This window comes from Accipiter gentilis, chromosome 33, assembly GCF_929443795.1.
Source record: "Accipiter gentilis chromosome 33, bAccGen1.1, whole genome shotgun sequence".
Classification (NCBI taxonomy): domain Eukaryota; kingdom Metazoa; phylum Chordata; class Aves; order Accipitriformes; family Accipitridae; genus Astur; species Astur gentilis.
Window position 1 is genome coordinate 17,308,087 of NC_064912.1, and position 15,953 is coordinate 17,324,039.

A 15,953-nucleotide genomic window follows, 5' to 3' on the forward strand; every position below is an offset into this window, starting at 1 on the left:
TATAGTACTGGATTTACTGGATTGCCCCCCCCCCCCTTCCCTTTACAGTGGGGTTTTAAATACCCGAGTCCGAACAAAAGCAGTAACTCTTCCACAAGGTAACAGCATAGATCAGTCAGCTGAGTAACACTTGTACATAAATCCCAAGAAAGACCAGCTACCACTGATACCACCACAATATATGCCTCTGGATCCAAGCAGCCATGCATGGACTAATAATTACGCCTCTAAAGAAAACGATACTCAGATGGTCAGCAAGACGGACGATTATTGTAACACAAAGATCAGATATGAATGGAAGCATTTGATCCAAAGTCCAGCTAATCCTGGAGCCCATCTCGGTCAAAGACCTGTAGCAGCACTTCCCAAGAAGGCACACTGTTGGCACAAAAAGAACTACGATTTCTACTCGAGAGTGCTCAGGAGAGCTCCAAGAATCCACCAGAAGAGCTCGAACAACTCCTGAGCAGAGGGCACTGCCACACACAGCAGACAACTAGCAGCCTCTCGCCAGTCAGCCAGAATCATGTGTCCTGAGAAGCGACAAAAACAAGAACAAAAGGACCCCCCCAAAAAAAACCAAAGGAAAAGCCAAATACAGAAGACCTACTATCTCATTTAAGACAAACTAAGAAGAACGACTCATTTGTTATCTTTATTTTCCAACAGTACATTTAAACAACTTCTCAGGACTAACCTCCTCAGCCAGGTTGGCCATGCAGAAAACATTTCCTAGGTTATACAGACCGCCTACGACAACACATACAACGGGTCGCGGTCGTACGGTAGACTGGAGAAGGGAAGTTGTAGAGGAGGCGGCAGCTGGAGTTTCGCAAAAGCATGTGGCGCAATGGCAGTGCTACAGGTGTGTTAGCAGAGGTCACTAGCTGCGGCTCCTCAGTGGCACAAAAAGAGGAGGGGGGCTGTACACAAACAGCTTCTAACCCGTTCTTCTAGACACATTTCAAATACCTGCTAATAATAACTGAACTAGAGACCCCTCCTGTGGCTAAGAAGTGTAGTTGCATGTCTAATGCTACCTTCAGAACTGCATTTTGTATCTTTTGCTAATTAAGATGCATGGAAATAGGAGTTAGATATCAAAGCATGCACTCAGTACTTCATGAACACATCTTGTGGCCATGCATGACAGGAAGAACTAGCCACAGGACCTTTGAGAGTCTTAAGTTCTTATATTCGATCAAAAGTCCTTCCCTGCAATAAATAAAAATTAAAACCAGAGAGCTCAAGTGTTCTCAAAGTGTCTCAGCTGACCACAGCCCATGCAATTAACTCCAAGACTTGAAGGAGCTACTTCATTAAAAATCTGACTTAATTTCAACAGTATCTCAAGACATGCAGATGCCAGACCCTATGCATTTAATCAAACTATTACTTAAAAGCCCTTCCCTGAAGCACTTTCGGTGAACGCTTTATCTACTGATTCTACAGGTGGGACCCGACTTTGAATTTTCAACAGCAATCGGAGTTTAACGGCACAACTATCCACGTCAGAAAAGGAACCTTAGCAGTTCTCTAACTTTAAAAGCATTTGCCCTCTTAAAAATCAGCTTAAGAAAAATAGCATAATATATAATTTTAAACTATTACATAGCTATTTCTACCATCCTTTTGATGTGAGGATGGATTTATTTTATTCACTTTAGGCAAGAAGGAAGAGAAAATGTAGCTGCTAATGGCCAGCTGCATATATTCGTTTGCTTCTAATTCCACAGATAGAAAGCCATCCTGCAGCTCTCAGCAGGGAAGTCCATGCTCTCTAATAGGAACTAGCGGTATAAAAGCTCAGCCATTGCAAAGTGGACATTTCTGGTTCTTCTCCAACATCACGAAAGCATCCTGCATACATTCTCCTCTGGCAAGTGAGCCCTTGGCAACGGAAGGCGAGCGATCCACATTTTTGTATAGGTGACAGTTTGGGGTTAGTCATTTGCAGTCCTTTCTATGACTACCACACTTGGTTGTAAACACTTTTGACAACCCAGCTTTGTGCTTGAGCCCACAGCATTACTAATCTACTAATTTAATACTTCCACAGTACCAGAGAGGAAAATTGCATAAGCATGTTCAGCATTGAAATCACTGCAGGAATAACTAGGAAAAAAAAAACCTTCAAAAATTATAAATATCTTTAATTACAAGACTAGTAAGGCAAGTTATGAAAAAAAACCCCAAGGTTTTGCTTTAAGATCAGGTGTAACAGTTGCCTGCAAATATGGAAGTCTCTATAATAGGAAGCACAAGTACTCAGTGGTGAACTACTAACACTATGGACCTATGCTGTGTTCAATACTAAACTGCTATTTTATACTTTTAAAAACATCATTCACCACCTAGACAACAACCTGGGGACATATCTTCTACTAGAAAGCATACCGCTGTCACAGAGGCTCTGCTAGAATTAAGACACCGATTTTAAGTGAAAACCGCAACAGTTCTGTATCAGCACTGGAAGCACAAATGGAGTATTTTCAGCCATGGTTGACCTCAATACATACAAGCTTCACACAGCAAGAGCGGAGAAATGCTTAGCTCCCACTTAGACTCCTGAAAAAAAGCCGGCAGGTTAGCAGCAGCAAGCAGCTCCTAGTCAGGTGTTTAAGTAGGAAGCACTGGATGCCAAGCTTCTTGCATTCTGACTTGATGACAGGTTTATTTACGCCCAATAGTAGGAGATTCGCACTGACATTATGTGTTTCAAAGGTGTTTGAACAGTGAGAATCTTCAGATACATGAGAACTACAGAAAATTAAAGAGCCCATTCATTTAAGGGGTGAAGCACTTAAAAGAATCCTACAACAAAGTTTTTACGTTTAAAATAGCGAATTAAAACCCAGACAGCATTCCAGTATGTTATCTCCAAATAAAATCCTGCATTTTGAGAGTTGGATAGAATTCTATGCTCTGGGTAGAATTATTTTCTTTGGAAACAAAGATCGATAGCATTGCCCTCACTTAAACTTATTTCCACTGCAGAAATGTATTAGCCTGTTGAATACCTTCATGCCAACTTTATAGAAACAAAAATTCAAATTTCTTTCAGTATGAACAACTACCTATCTAGCATCCTCCAGAACACTAATGTCTTCTAAATACCCTTTTGTTTAGGTCTAATAAATTTGATCTAAGAGTAAACATTATTAGGAGATATTTTGTACCAGAAACTTAAAATCATACATAGCTGTTACGTATGGTTTTCCTATAGTGATTTCTGCTTTTCAGCAGAACTGCCTTACAAGGACTTTTTAATATGCTCATCCTTTTGGGAAGAACACAGTTCTTATTTAATTTAATAGACAGTAGCCAGCTACACCAGGCATATGCAAATTATAATGCAGAGAATTTACTTAAACTCTACCCCTCTTCCCCCACCATACATATGATAAATCTGCACTTTGAGCCAACTTTAAATACAGAATAATGAACCAGTAATTATCTTGTACGTGAACCACCACTAGTTTGTATTCTTCCCTGAATAACACTTTTTTTTTTCAGAAGAGAAAAAAGGACTGCTACAGAAACACAGCAACATTCAAACCCTTTAAAACAAAAGGTAGATTATTTAATGCATTAACGATGTTAATCTGAAGATAAATAAATCCACAACAGACTTTTAAGTTTCTTTTGAGATTTCCTTTTTCTTTGCAGAGAATATTTCTGATATTATACAGTACTGAGAGGGTGTTCTTTTATTTTCTTAATGTCCAGGTGAAAAGCAAAGCTCAGTTCTCTCTGCCCTCTTCATGGAACTCCTCAATGCCCTATTCCAGGCGTGATTCTTTTCATAAGCTTTTACTTGAAAGCGGAGTGGTGAACAACATTAATTTCAGGAATAACTGGATGGTTTGGTCCCTGAGTCATCTTCTTGAGAGCCCATACTCTGGAAGGGAGAGAGTTATTTCTTTTCAAAAACAGGTCTGAAGGTTTACCTTTGAGACAGACAGTTCTTTGAAGTTAACAAGTAGGAAAATAAAGTGCATATGAAATAACATGCACTTCCTCTTTGTTTTAAAGCATGGTGTTTATGCAAGTAATATTATTATGTAACTATTAACACTGTAAACACTGACATTCAGTGCAACATACTCACTGCACTGAATCTCTTACATACTCTTACAAGATGTTAAATCAATTACCTTCTGCACAAACTGAGGATTCACAGTGATCTCTTGATCCATGGCTTTCAGTCGTTCATCAAGCTCTATACATTTCAGCATCTTAAAAATATATTTAAGTTGATTACTTCATCCAGCTTGTACATGACCTTCAAGACATTTCATGGCTGTGCTATGTAGAACCAGTAACTTTTGCCATCACAAAAGTTCCATGTCAAAATATTCTCATCCCTCATCTACCAAACAAGGCAATAAAAAATGGTCTGGCACTTTTGTTTTGATCCATTTCTTCCTAACGATCCTAACGGCCACTGATAGACAGTCCCATGTAGGTCAACCACCTCAACCTACAGGCAGGTTAATTGACAGCCAGTGGAAGTGATCCTTGAAGTCTAAAACTCTAAAAACAATCCTTCTAATCAATTTGATTCAAGGAACTTCACATCACCAACATCAGGCAGTCAGTCTACTGAAACATCTCAAGCTGTACAGAAAATACAGCAGGGAACATATTGACAGTAATTGACTATCAAGCTAAAACCTTTAAATACCAGTATGGTAAAATACTCAAATAATGACTCATAGTCCTCAATCTCTACATTTAAGTTACCTACACTGGCTTCTCCCAGCAGCTCTGATTACAGACTAAGGTTCTTCGGTAGGAATTCTAAAAGCAGTTAATATCTTAAAGATTTACCTCCTGATCAATGTTATGAAGCATAGCTGGATTGTTATATTTTTCAGGATTATCATGGAAACAGACCATACCATCTTTCTGATTAATACTTGCAAAGATTTCACCATCTTCTATCTGAAATGAGAGAGGGTTTAATTTAAGGTATCACTAAGGACAGAATTTCAGATAACTACAACACACAGACTCCTTGTGGAATCATCTTTAACTTGTTTGCTTTTTATTTCCTAACAGCTTCCCAAAGACAAATGATGCATGCCTTATCTTCAGCAGGGCACATCTTTGAAGATATTTTGAGAACAGTCTAAACACCACAGCAGACTGACAGTATTTCCTTCACCCTGAAAAAGGTGATTCAGCCATTCAGAACATGGACTGCCAATCCAAACACTTAAAGAGTCTTGCGTTGGATCAATTTTTAAATTAGGATAGTTTACCCAATTCACAAGTCTTACCATGTGAAGGACATATTTTTCTGCTTCTTGAGGCCCCGACAACTGCACTCGACTTGCCATGTCTTGTAATGACAATGTTAAAAATGTCTGAAATTTAGAAAGTACCAAACCATTAAAACTAGATGTTAAGAACTTTCCCTATCAATCCTTCATGGCCTATGCAATCTTATTTTTGAAGGCCGATGGGAAGAAACAAGTGGAACGCATAGTTATTACTTACAAAAGCATCATGAGAGTGGAGTCAGTTCCTTCTCCAAAGGCATTAATTTGTTACTGTGCATGTATGCAGGCCAAACCAATGGAGTCATTACTCCATTTCTGCAATTCCTTTTTACCCCAGACACAGTCCTGACCACGTCCAACCTCTTCCCTCACCTTTTTACATGAATAAGGTGACTGTCCATCCCTTGAATTTCCTTCAAGAGATGCATGTATTACATTCGTCTGAAGTTAGTTCTACTGCAACAAACATTTGAGCTTGCCAAAAAAGAGCTTTCTTTTAATCATCTTTAAGGATTAATCTGATCTCTCAGCTGAAGGAGCACATCACTCCACTGCTTCTTGCTTTCCTTTTACTTCAGACACTTCCAAAATCTGTCCTGTTCACTCACTCTTCTCTAATGAAGTAGCCTGTAAAGTTCAGTTTTCCTATTTTTTGAATAGAGATGAATGTCATTGGGTAGCAGTGCTCACAACCTTTTTGATCATGTGTGAAAATCTCATGGGCAAACCTCTCTGATAGACAGACATATTGAACCACCTTTTAAATAACGCATAAGTAACCAACTGAATTGGTTTTCTATATAGAGCATTTTAATCTCATTTGCTTCAGAGACAAAAATCTCAGTTTTAGTCATTTCTCCATGACATTACTACATTATCATTTTGCTCTGAATCACATACATTTCAGAGATACACTCTTTGAGAAAAACTAATCACAATTTCTCAGCAAAACAAAACCCCTACATCTTACCTTGGTTAGCCTCTGAATGTTCTTTTTGTAGAGAGATGACAAGCATTGCTTAACCAGCCCCATATTGTTATCCCTTGTGAATGTTTCACTGTGTTTGTTCACCAGATTTCGAAGCTCCGAGGGTTTATTGGTTGAATAAACTTGCGCTAATTCATGGTAAGCATTGCTAAGGGGCTGCAATTAGAAAAATGAGAACCCTTCTTAAAGAACATGGTGTTCAACCAGCCTCACAAAATCTATTCACTACTTTAACATTAGAAGCTATGCAGGCATAAAAGTAAATTTATGTAAAGTAAAAGTAAAAAAGTAGCTCAAGCATCTCTCAAAAAATGTGATGCTCATACATGGCTTTATGGCAGCAGCGACAGCTCCCTGTACACTACATCTGTAGTACTGCAATATAAGATTTAGTAAACATCATTCAAGGACCTCTGTGTGACAGTTCTAGTTACGGCAGCACAAGAAAAAGTCCATTAGCTGACCAGCACACAAAGTAAGCTGAGTTCAAGGTAAGTAGCATATTGACTAGTCACTGCCCATCCATTACATTTGTTCTACCCTCTAAGACAGCGTCATCCTTCACCACAATGCATCACAGCATAGACAACAGAGAATCAGAGGGTGAAGGCCAGTTCACCTCAATTACTTTAAAATGGCAATTGTTTGAGCTTGCTTATTAGTATCTGAAGTTAGGAGGAGATTTTTGGAACTCCTTAAAATTTTGGTCACAAATCAACAAACTCGGTGTTAAATGAGAACTAACTACATTTTTAAAGTGTGTTATTTACCTAGGATCAAAACCCTCTTGCTATCCGTGTTGTCTTCCACACTACACCTCCTAATCAGAATGCTTATAGACTCCAAACTTGCAGTTTTTTCAGAAGCTTTTATTTTTTATAAAGCTGGAGTTTTGCAATAAACTATTTAGCATTTTGTACTTCAACTAGATGAAGTTAGGGGTTGAATGTTTTTACAAGGACACTGCATACTAAAAGCCAAGTGAAGTCTGTGTCTTGAGTTCTAAGTTAAAGTCCTACCAAAGGATGTGCAGTATCAGTGAAGAGAATATTGGCAAGTACTATTCAACCCTGAAGTTTTTCCAAGTTTAAGTTTGAAAACCTGTATCACAAATATGAACAATACAGTTTGTTTGTAATAGATGTAGAAGTTGCCAAACAATCTTTAGCTATTGTACACTAGAAAGGCAGCAAGAGATTGTACTCTGGCACACTGTGCATTGTTGCCCATGATCTGCAATGTTAAACAGTAGCATCAAATAAGGGTAGAAAAAAAAAAATATCATTTACAAATTCAGATTTGTTGTTCTATTATTTAGCTGTATTTGCAAGACTTACCTTAATGAATCTACCAACTATCTGGGAAGTGTATTTTGGTAGCTGCTGAACTTTGCCAAGTAGTATCAAAGAAACTAGAATATACTTTTTGTATGATTCCAACATAATATGACTGACTGCCATGGCTGGAGTAGTTATTGCCTAAGCAAGCAAGAAAGAAATGGAATAGAAATTTAGTATACTTACTGCTAGATCCTGGTAGCTACTGCATTAACAAAAATCTCAGTTTAAAGCTGCATGCAGAAAGGATACAATGACATATGGAATTCACCTTTGAGCATTAAAGCTTAGCTAACTTCTGTCAAAATCAATTATCAAAAAATGTCCTGAAAAAGTAAATTCTATACAAGCTACTCAAAACATATCATGTTACAGTGATGCCTACCTTAAAATAACCCTGTTAAGATGAAATCAAAACTTCTTGCCTTGGTATATATCTAAAATTGTACTAGAAATCACCTGTAGCTACCTGTTACCAGGCACTATTACACAGTTCCTGTAGAACCTGTATTTACACAGATCCTTAAAGAGGATTCATAAAGCTGTTCCATCATCAGATCTCATATTAAAGTATGCTGAAAGAGGTCTGCAGAATAGGGAAAAGGGATTTTAGTTTACTATAATACTGCTAGCTACTCCCAAGATCTGACCCTTGTTTACAGCAAAGAAAAATGCTGCACCAGTTTATTTTGCACATTTGACAGCATTTCCCTCTCATACACACACAAAGTTTTCCCAATTTTGCTCTTTTCTCTTCTTTCACAGAAAAAGAGAAAGCAGCAAATATTGTAATAGCCTTGAAGAAGTGTAACCCCCCTCATAAAATTAGCAACAGTCTTCACAAAACCACTGGACTATTTTTTAAGAATACACAATTTTGAATGTCAGCCTGTGAACTGTTTCTATGCTAGCAGTAACAAGCAGGCATGTGAAAAATATTTATAGTGAGATAAATTTAACATCAACCTTTGAGTTGCATAGTTTTATGGTGCAATAGTTACTTGGCTGTAAGAGACCTTCTTAAAGGAAAACACCTCTAAAGACAGTTTGCTTGTTACTTCACTTTATACACTAAAGAGTACCATTCAGGCTGTACCTTTCATAAAAGAGCTAATAGTGAACACTAACCCAAATCTGGTTTTATGTATTACTATGACGAACACACATACTAAACCAAAACCTATGTGAATGATGAACAGCAGTATAGATCTGTTAGTAGAATTATATCCTTAAGATTAAGAATGCTTGTACTTTATGTTAGGTTCACAGCTTTTGTTGCTATCCTTGGCGGCAATTCAAAGATGATATGTTCTCTGAGCACTATTACACATGCTACCTTTGCCTTTCAATTGATCACACTTTAGACTTACCATTTTAGTTAAAGTTACCTGTTCATAAAAGTAGAGTGCTCTTTCAAAGTTCTTTAGCCCAGTGTATATCATCCCACCATAGTAGTAGTAACATAAAAAGTGCTTCGCATCATATGCCCCATTCTCTTTACAAATATCCATCATGTCCACATCTAGATACGGGAGGGCAGGTTTAAAGCATTTTGCTAACAAACAGAGCTACAAGAAAATAAATCAAGTTTTCATAAATTAGCCATTTCCTTTCAAATTTCCACAAGGAAGAAGTTGAAACAAAATTCATCTAGTATTATTAATAAACCTCACTCCTCCAAGAGTGAAAAAACAGTGCATGTCAGTAGTTCTGTAACACAGATTATACATTGTATCATGATATTTGGGAAACCCTTAACACAGATTGTGAACTGTTGTAAATTATCCAAATCTTAAAGAAATTAGACTCTGACAAAGCTGCTTGAAACTCCAGGCCTTCCAGACTACCATGCTGGCAGCACTAAATATTGCACTAAACGTTCCTGTCCAACCCTAAATCCCAGGAGTCAAGAATGAGACAGAAGTGTAAATCCAGGCCAAAGACATCGAGACAAACATGCCTTTTGTCAAACTTGAGCAAACTGAATCCAGATATTACACTTATACTGCCTAAGACAAGCTGTGTGTGACTTTCAGCCCAGAGAGAAGGGATGTCAAAGGACTTTCAGAAGTCATCACAAAACCAAAGACCTGGGGACATGCACTGAACATTTAAAATTAATGGAAGCGGATTTTATTTCAGTATATCATATTATTTATTACTAGAAAAAAAAAACAGTTAAAAGCCATTTTTACATTGCAATATGTGAACATACATTTCCTCAAAGGGTTATAGGCATTTTATAAGCTTTTACTCTCATAAAAAGCCCTTACAGTGCCCTTACCTGGCAGAGATCTGCATGTATTGAGGTCAGCTGGTTTGTGTTCATCTGCATCTTGTCTATGGCTTGTCTGAGAATGCTAATTCCTCGCAGGGGCTGTCAGAAATTACATCTCTTTCAGATAATTTCTCATAGATGGCAGCACATTGGATCTTATGTTGACACTTACAAATGAAAAATAACACTAATTGACAGGTTCCATTAAGTAATAGTTAATTTGAGGTTCCCTTTTTGTAGGATACTGCAGTCTCTCAGAAAATAAAATTAACCTTGGCTATACAACTTCTCCTGATAAACTAAATGAAGTCATCAATTCTGCTCCACAAAGCCAATCTCCATCAGGAATACAGTAATTTGTATCAATAAGAAAACCTTTCTTGACCCCATGACACCATCTAAACTCCCACCAAATAACAAAGGCAAGGCTCTTGCTTTACTCCACTTAGACCAGACTTGATCTCTACTTTTATTTCAGGCTAGAGTTCCCTAAATTGGCCTGAAAAAAGTCAGTATCTTAGCAACAAAAACATTGGTCAAATATTTCTTAAACAAGTTTCCTTTTTATATTTTAATACATTTAATTAAGAACATTATATAATTCTGGTAAGAATAACTAGAACTGAAACTAGTATCACTGACTCACCAGCACTAATCATCTTTGCAGCGCTCTCCCTACTCACACACACATTGCCTGAAGAACATTCTTGGTACTACACAAACTAGGAAATATGTGAGAGAGCATGTTTTGAGGTGACTCTACCCCCTCCCCCCCAAATTTATCTTCCTTACATTTGTCTTAAAGAAATTGAAAAAATCTTCATTTAGGTTTATTACCTCTCAGTAAACAAGTAAGAAGCTGCACAAAAGTACTTAAAGTGGCAAATCTTTATGAAGCTAGTAAGATACTGGTAACATCCCCTTTAAGAGCTTGGATATGTAGGTAGCTTATTTGTACCAGATGATACTTGCTCACCTGTTTTCTCTCCACAAGGGCATTTGTTAACTGGTGGCACAGGCCAGCAACTAAATACAGTAAAACACAAACAAAAAACACAACACAGTGAAAAATCAGTAATACCAAACTATCAAAAAATACATAAAGTCTAAAAGTAAGCTTAACTTACAAGTGTCTGTTGCATATCTAATGTGTTCTCCATTACAAGTGCTGATAAAAAGCTGCACCTGTGAGAATAATGTTTCGAAGTCAGGGATGCTGGGCATAGAAAACTTCACAAACCTGAAACAAACAAACAAAAAGGTTTAGCACTTTAACATTTGGAGATTAATAAAAAGAGCTTCATCTTCATCACTAAGTCTCTGCAGATGCATGTAGATGCTTGCAAACAAATCCGAGGTGTTTATGACAGATGGCATACGATCTCCCCAAGAGCTGCACAACATTTGAAAATACACTTTTCATGCACACCCCCATTCTCTGTCTAGTGCAAACTACAAACTACAGTTTAGAACAAAAAATTATCCTTGTTTGCCAAAGTATCTGGTACAATAGTTACAATCATAATAGAAACACTGGCTACTGATGATGAATTATAATACTCAGCCACGAAACTTCTCTGGATGCTTTTGCCTATGCTACAGCCATCTCCTGCTTGAATGTGCTCAAGATTTCTCAACTATTAGATTATTAGATGTGTATCTGTTGTTAGGAGCTCTTTCTCTTCACTTCCAGTTTCTCTCCATCTCTGGTGGTTCCTTAGCACCCTATAGGCTGTAGCCTTGCACACTGCTGCTTCTGTAAGATGAACTATGATTACGCAACGAACTATGAGGGCAATGAAAACTCTAGCTATGCATCCTACAAATGTCACAAAGACATACAGAAAGAACTGTTTAATGCCGCTGGAAGGTACCCAACCCTGCCCATACTTCAGTTGCTATACACTGTAATATGCAGTTCAAACCTATCTAGATCATGAACTGTCCTTCCCTACAAGGCTTATGGCTGTCCAGGTTACGTGCTGCCACCCCTTCCCTGTCTCTTCAGAGAGTCTTATTCTACCAGCATAGGAGTTTGCCATGTCACAGTTTCAGCCAGGAGAGCCTTCCTATATGCTCCATTGATACCATCTCTTCAAATAATACATTTTACATATTATTTCTTACAAACAGTTATCTTCCTTCCTCTACCTGTTTTAATGACTGTTTTCATGTACCCCATGATATGATTCTCCTGCTAACTGCTCTGCTTTTTGTAAATTCCTTTTTGTAAATTCCATAATGCATTTTTATGAGATTCTAGTGAATTGTAATATTAAGTGCACTATCTCTATGTATTACAGTCATTTCGTTTCAAATGGGTAGCAGAACACAAGTACTAGAATTCTGATCCTTCCCTTAAAACAGAACTTTAAAATAATAGTGGAACCTGTAGATGTTTCACTTGCAGTTAGGTACAGCTAGAAATAATAGTTTGAGCTTCAGGGCCAAATATCATTACCCTACCTCAGCATCACCAAGGCAATTCAGGTATTATCTTAAACTACAGACAGCAGCAAGAGCCTCAATGCTGTCTAGAGACAAATACCCAAGAACCATGATAAGAACCCATGTTTCACTGGAAAAGAGTGTCGCTTCAGGCTTACAGTTCAATGCACTACTGCCCTGCCAGTCAAGTTGTAAAAGTTAGTTTTATACCTTTTTGCTGAACATGTACGGAAAAATAAAGACAAACACAAGAAATAGATACAGCCTTAAGGAAAACAAACCCCCAATATTACCATTTGACAGTAATGGCACTTACAAGCTCCAAAGGTTTTTTTTTCTTTTGAAAATACAAATTTGCCTTAGTATTTTTATTAATAAAATGTGCATCACCAAAGGAAAGTAAGCACCATTCTAAGAGATGCAGATTGAAAACATTTAGGTCCAAAAGAAAAACATTTGGTTGACAATTCAGCATGTTGCCTGAAGTTTTAATACCAAGATATTCAATTAAAAGAAAGCAACACTTACAAGACAGCAAGAACGCCTAGTGAGTGTTCCTGCACATCCAGGGCACCGAGCACTGTATCCAGATGGGAAAGATTTTTTGCTAGTAGTTCTCCGCTTTTATTGATCAGTTCACAAAGCTGGGTCATTTGCCCTGAAATATAAAACATCGTTGTCAAACTCTAATTAGAGAACACTCACACATTTCCATATTTCATTACACCTTGCTTCCCTATATAACCTGAGGAAAAAGTAGTATCACCCAGAGAATTTATTTTTCTTTAATATGATAGGCATTAGTTTCCAACAAGTGTATTCACCATATGTTTTTTTATAAGGTGACAGCTAAGGTTCTGGCCTTTAGGATTGCAAAGGAGGCCCTCGGAACACAAATGTAACATGAAAAGTGGCATCAGCTCACCTCTTTAGAAAGGGGGCTTCAGGGTTTCGTATCAATGCCAAGCTCCATCTAAGTCAAGTCTACAAAGCTTTGACCAGCTTTTGTGATGCAAAATTTTGCCTCATGTGGATAAATTTACCTACATTTGTGCCTTCTAGGTGTTATAAGGGAAAAAACAAAACCAAAACAGTACCAAAAATAGTTTCTTCCACTTTCCAAAAAATCCCAATACCAGAGCTTGTTCCTTGCTGCTTCTCAAATGCCCTATCCACTTTTCAGGTCTGCTCATAAGCACTTTTTTAAAGTAGACATTAAAATTACAACTATGTACCTAAAACAAAAGGATTTAAATACCTGTTCTTAAATTTACTTCAATTAATTAAAACTACAATGTTATTCTATTGTTGTGAGCTATGAACACAGCATTAAAGGCAACTATTTTGAATTAGGAAGGTACAGTAAGCCCAGAAAACCTTACACAGAAAGCAGACCAATTATCATGAACTGCTTTCAAACTCTTCTTCCCCCCCACAATTACTTGAATTAAAACTACCCCTTTCTAAAGCAGAGTATTGTTTCAGTGTTCAATCCTTGCAGATTAGAGAGAAAAAAACAGAGGTTCTCTCACTCTTACAAAAATCTTCATAAAATGAGGAATAGTGCCTCCATTCATAGAGATTTACACTATCCTCAACTCTCTGGCCTTTTCTTTGGAAAAGAAAACCTGGGAAGCCCTAGCAATGAAACAGAACTTTTGATCCCCCTGTTACTTCAAAGCCAACAAATGGGGGACCAGAGCCCAGGAAGTCCAGAAACCCGTCCCCAAAACCATGCTCTCCATACGGAATTAAAACCCCAGGCATAAGCATGGAAAGGAATAGGGCGTGTAAAATGCTCTGTGGTTTGACAACAGTATTCAAGTACTGCAAAACCTTAGTTCTGGTGTCCTCCCTAGTAGAGAAATCTACCCGTTCTACAACAATCATCTAGCATTCCCCTAAAAAACAAAGCAAAAAAAACCCCAAACAGCCCTCTACCCACAAAAATGCACACTGAACAACTTGTAGTCTAAGTAGAAATATGCATACCAGGCCCACCTAAATGTCCATTTATGTCACCTCCCATGCAACCAAACGCTGATAACCAGAAACCAACACCATGGCAAGTACACAGACTTCTCCTGTGTGCTTTCATAACCTCCAGCAGCCTGTCTGGTGTCTGGATTTACTTTCTCAAAGAGAACATCTATCTGGCTCATCCATAATGGGAGAACTTCCACAAAGTCAACCAGTCTCCCCTTGAGCCCTTTGCATCCACAAAACATCGTAATAAAAAGTTACCCAGCTAAACTACATGCCTACAAAGAACCATCTTTCATCTGGTTTGTACCTGCACCTTGCAGGTATAATTTGTCTCTTGTATCCGATATCCCAGCAAAAATACTCTATATTTAGTAAGTTAAACCAAACTAAGAGAAAGTTGGAGCTCCACCCAAAAGTAACTAACAGAGACAAAGCCTGGAAAGCAAAGAGGAAAGCAAAGCATCAATTTTTGATCAGTTCCACCATGCAGAGAAACACTCAGAACACCTTTTAGGGAGCATCAACACATAAAGTTCAAGAACTAGGAAACGCTGTGCCCACACACAGGAAAATTAGGGGTCTGGCAATAAAACTACAGAATTCTCACTGTGGTTATTAAAACACTTTCTGAACACTTGGTTATGGCAACTCCAACGTCCAGCCTCAGGCCTCCTGTCGCACACTTCCGCGGGAAGGCAGAACTCTTCTGTCCCCAGGAGCCAACATTTCCAAAATGGATTTTAAAACACACGTGCCACAAGTTGCACACTCATCAGTTAGATGACAGGCTGGGCTACACAATGCTAGTTAAAGCCCCTGCGATGCCCGCTCCTCCCCGCCCCGATTTTGAAGGCTCATATTTTGGCACGGCCGCCGGTGCCGGCTTCACTCCGCTCACCCGGGACCTCCACTTACCCAAAACCACTCGCTACCTTCCCGCCGCCTTGGATGAAGGGCACAAGCCGGCCCTTCGTGCCCTGTCAAACCGGCGGCACCTGAACCCCGCCGGGATCCCTCCGAGGCCCCCTCTGCCTGCGGCGGAAAAACCCTGAATTACAGCCCGGGCGGAGGGCCCCGCCGGAGCCACCAGCCCATCGGGGCGAGCAGGACCGCCGGACCCGCGCCTGAGGGAGAGCCGTGAGAGAGGGGGCAGGCCCCGGCCCACCTCCACACACATACACACACCCACGCGGGGCTCCACCGGCCGCCGCCCCCTCCTCCTCCCCAGGCCCCGCTGGTTCCCCGCCGCCAGCCGGGCCCACCCGCGGTTTTCCTCCCCCCACGGTCACCTTGGGCCGAAAGCTGCCGGACGCTGTTGACGAACTGCTCCAGGGCCGACGCCATCTTGGCGGCTGGCGGCGCGGCCGCGCGCGCTGGGGGCGGGGCGGGGCCGGGGTGGGGGGAGGGAGGGAGGGAGGGAGGAGAGAGGGGGCGGTACTGAGGTGGGAGGGCGGGAAGCGGGAAGCGGGAAGGAACGACCGCTACGGGCGCTGCCGGGCCGCCAGCCAATCAGGCGCCGCTGACGAGCACCGCGCGACGCGTCGCTTCCGCCGCTTCGGTGGCTCTCGCGAGAACCGCTGTCGCTATAGCAACGCCCGCCCGGAAGTAGCGATCCCGCGTCGAGGCCC

General features: G+C 39.8%; 1 protein-coding gene across 5 annotated transcripts; it reads right to left on the reverse strand.

Moving 5' to 3' along the window:
- Positions 1–640: 640 nt before the first annotated feature.
- On the reverse strand, positions 641–15,714 carry COPS3 (COP9 signalosome subunit 3). Of its 5 annotated transcripts, XM_049791366.1 has the most exons (12): positions 15,615–15,714; positions 12,868–12,997; positions 11,019–11,131; positions 10,868–10,917; positions 9,898–9,990; positions 9,002–9,181; positions 7,614–7,754; positions 6,259–6,432; positions 5,286–5,372; positions 4,834–4,947; positions 4,158–4,238; positions 641–3,901 (listed from the first exon to the last, which is right to left on the reverse strand). In XM_049791366.1, the coding sequence occupies exons 1-12, from the start codon at positions 15,667–15,669 to the stop codon at positions 3,848–3,850; spliced, it is 1,272 nt and encodes a 423-aa protein (XP_049647323.1). In that variant the 5' UTR covers positions 15,670–15,714; the 3' UTR covers positions 641–3,847. The 5 variants fall into 5 exon arrangements, with proteins under 5 accessions (XP_049647323.1, XP_049647324.1, XP_049647325.1 ...); XM_049791367.1 differs by lacking the exon at positions 7,614–7,754; XM_049791368.1 differs by lacking the exon at positions 6,259–6,432.
- Positions 15,715–15,953: the final 239 nt, after the last annotated feature.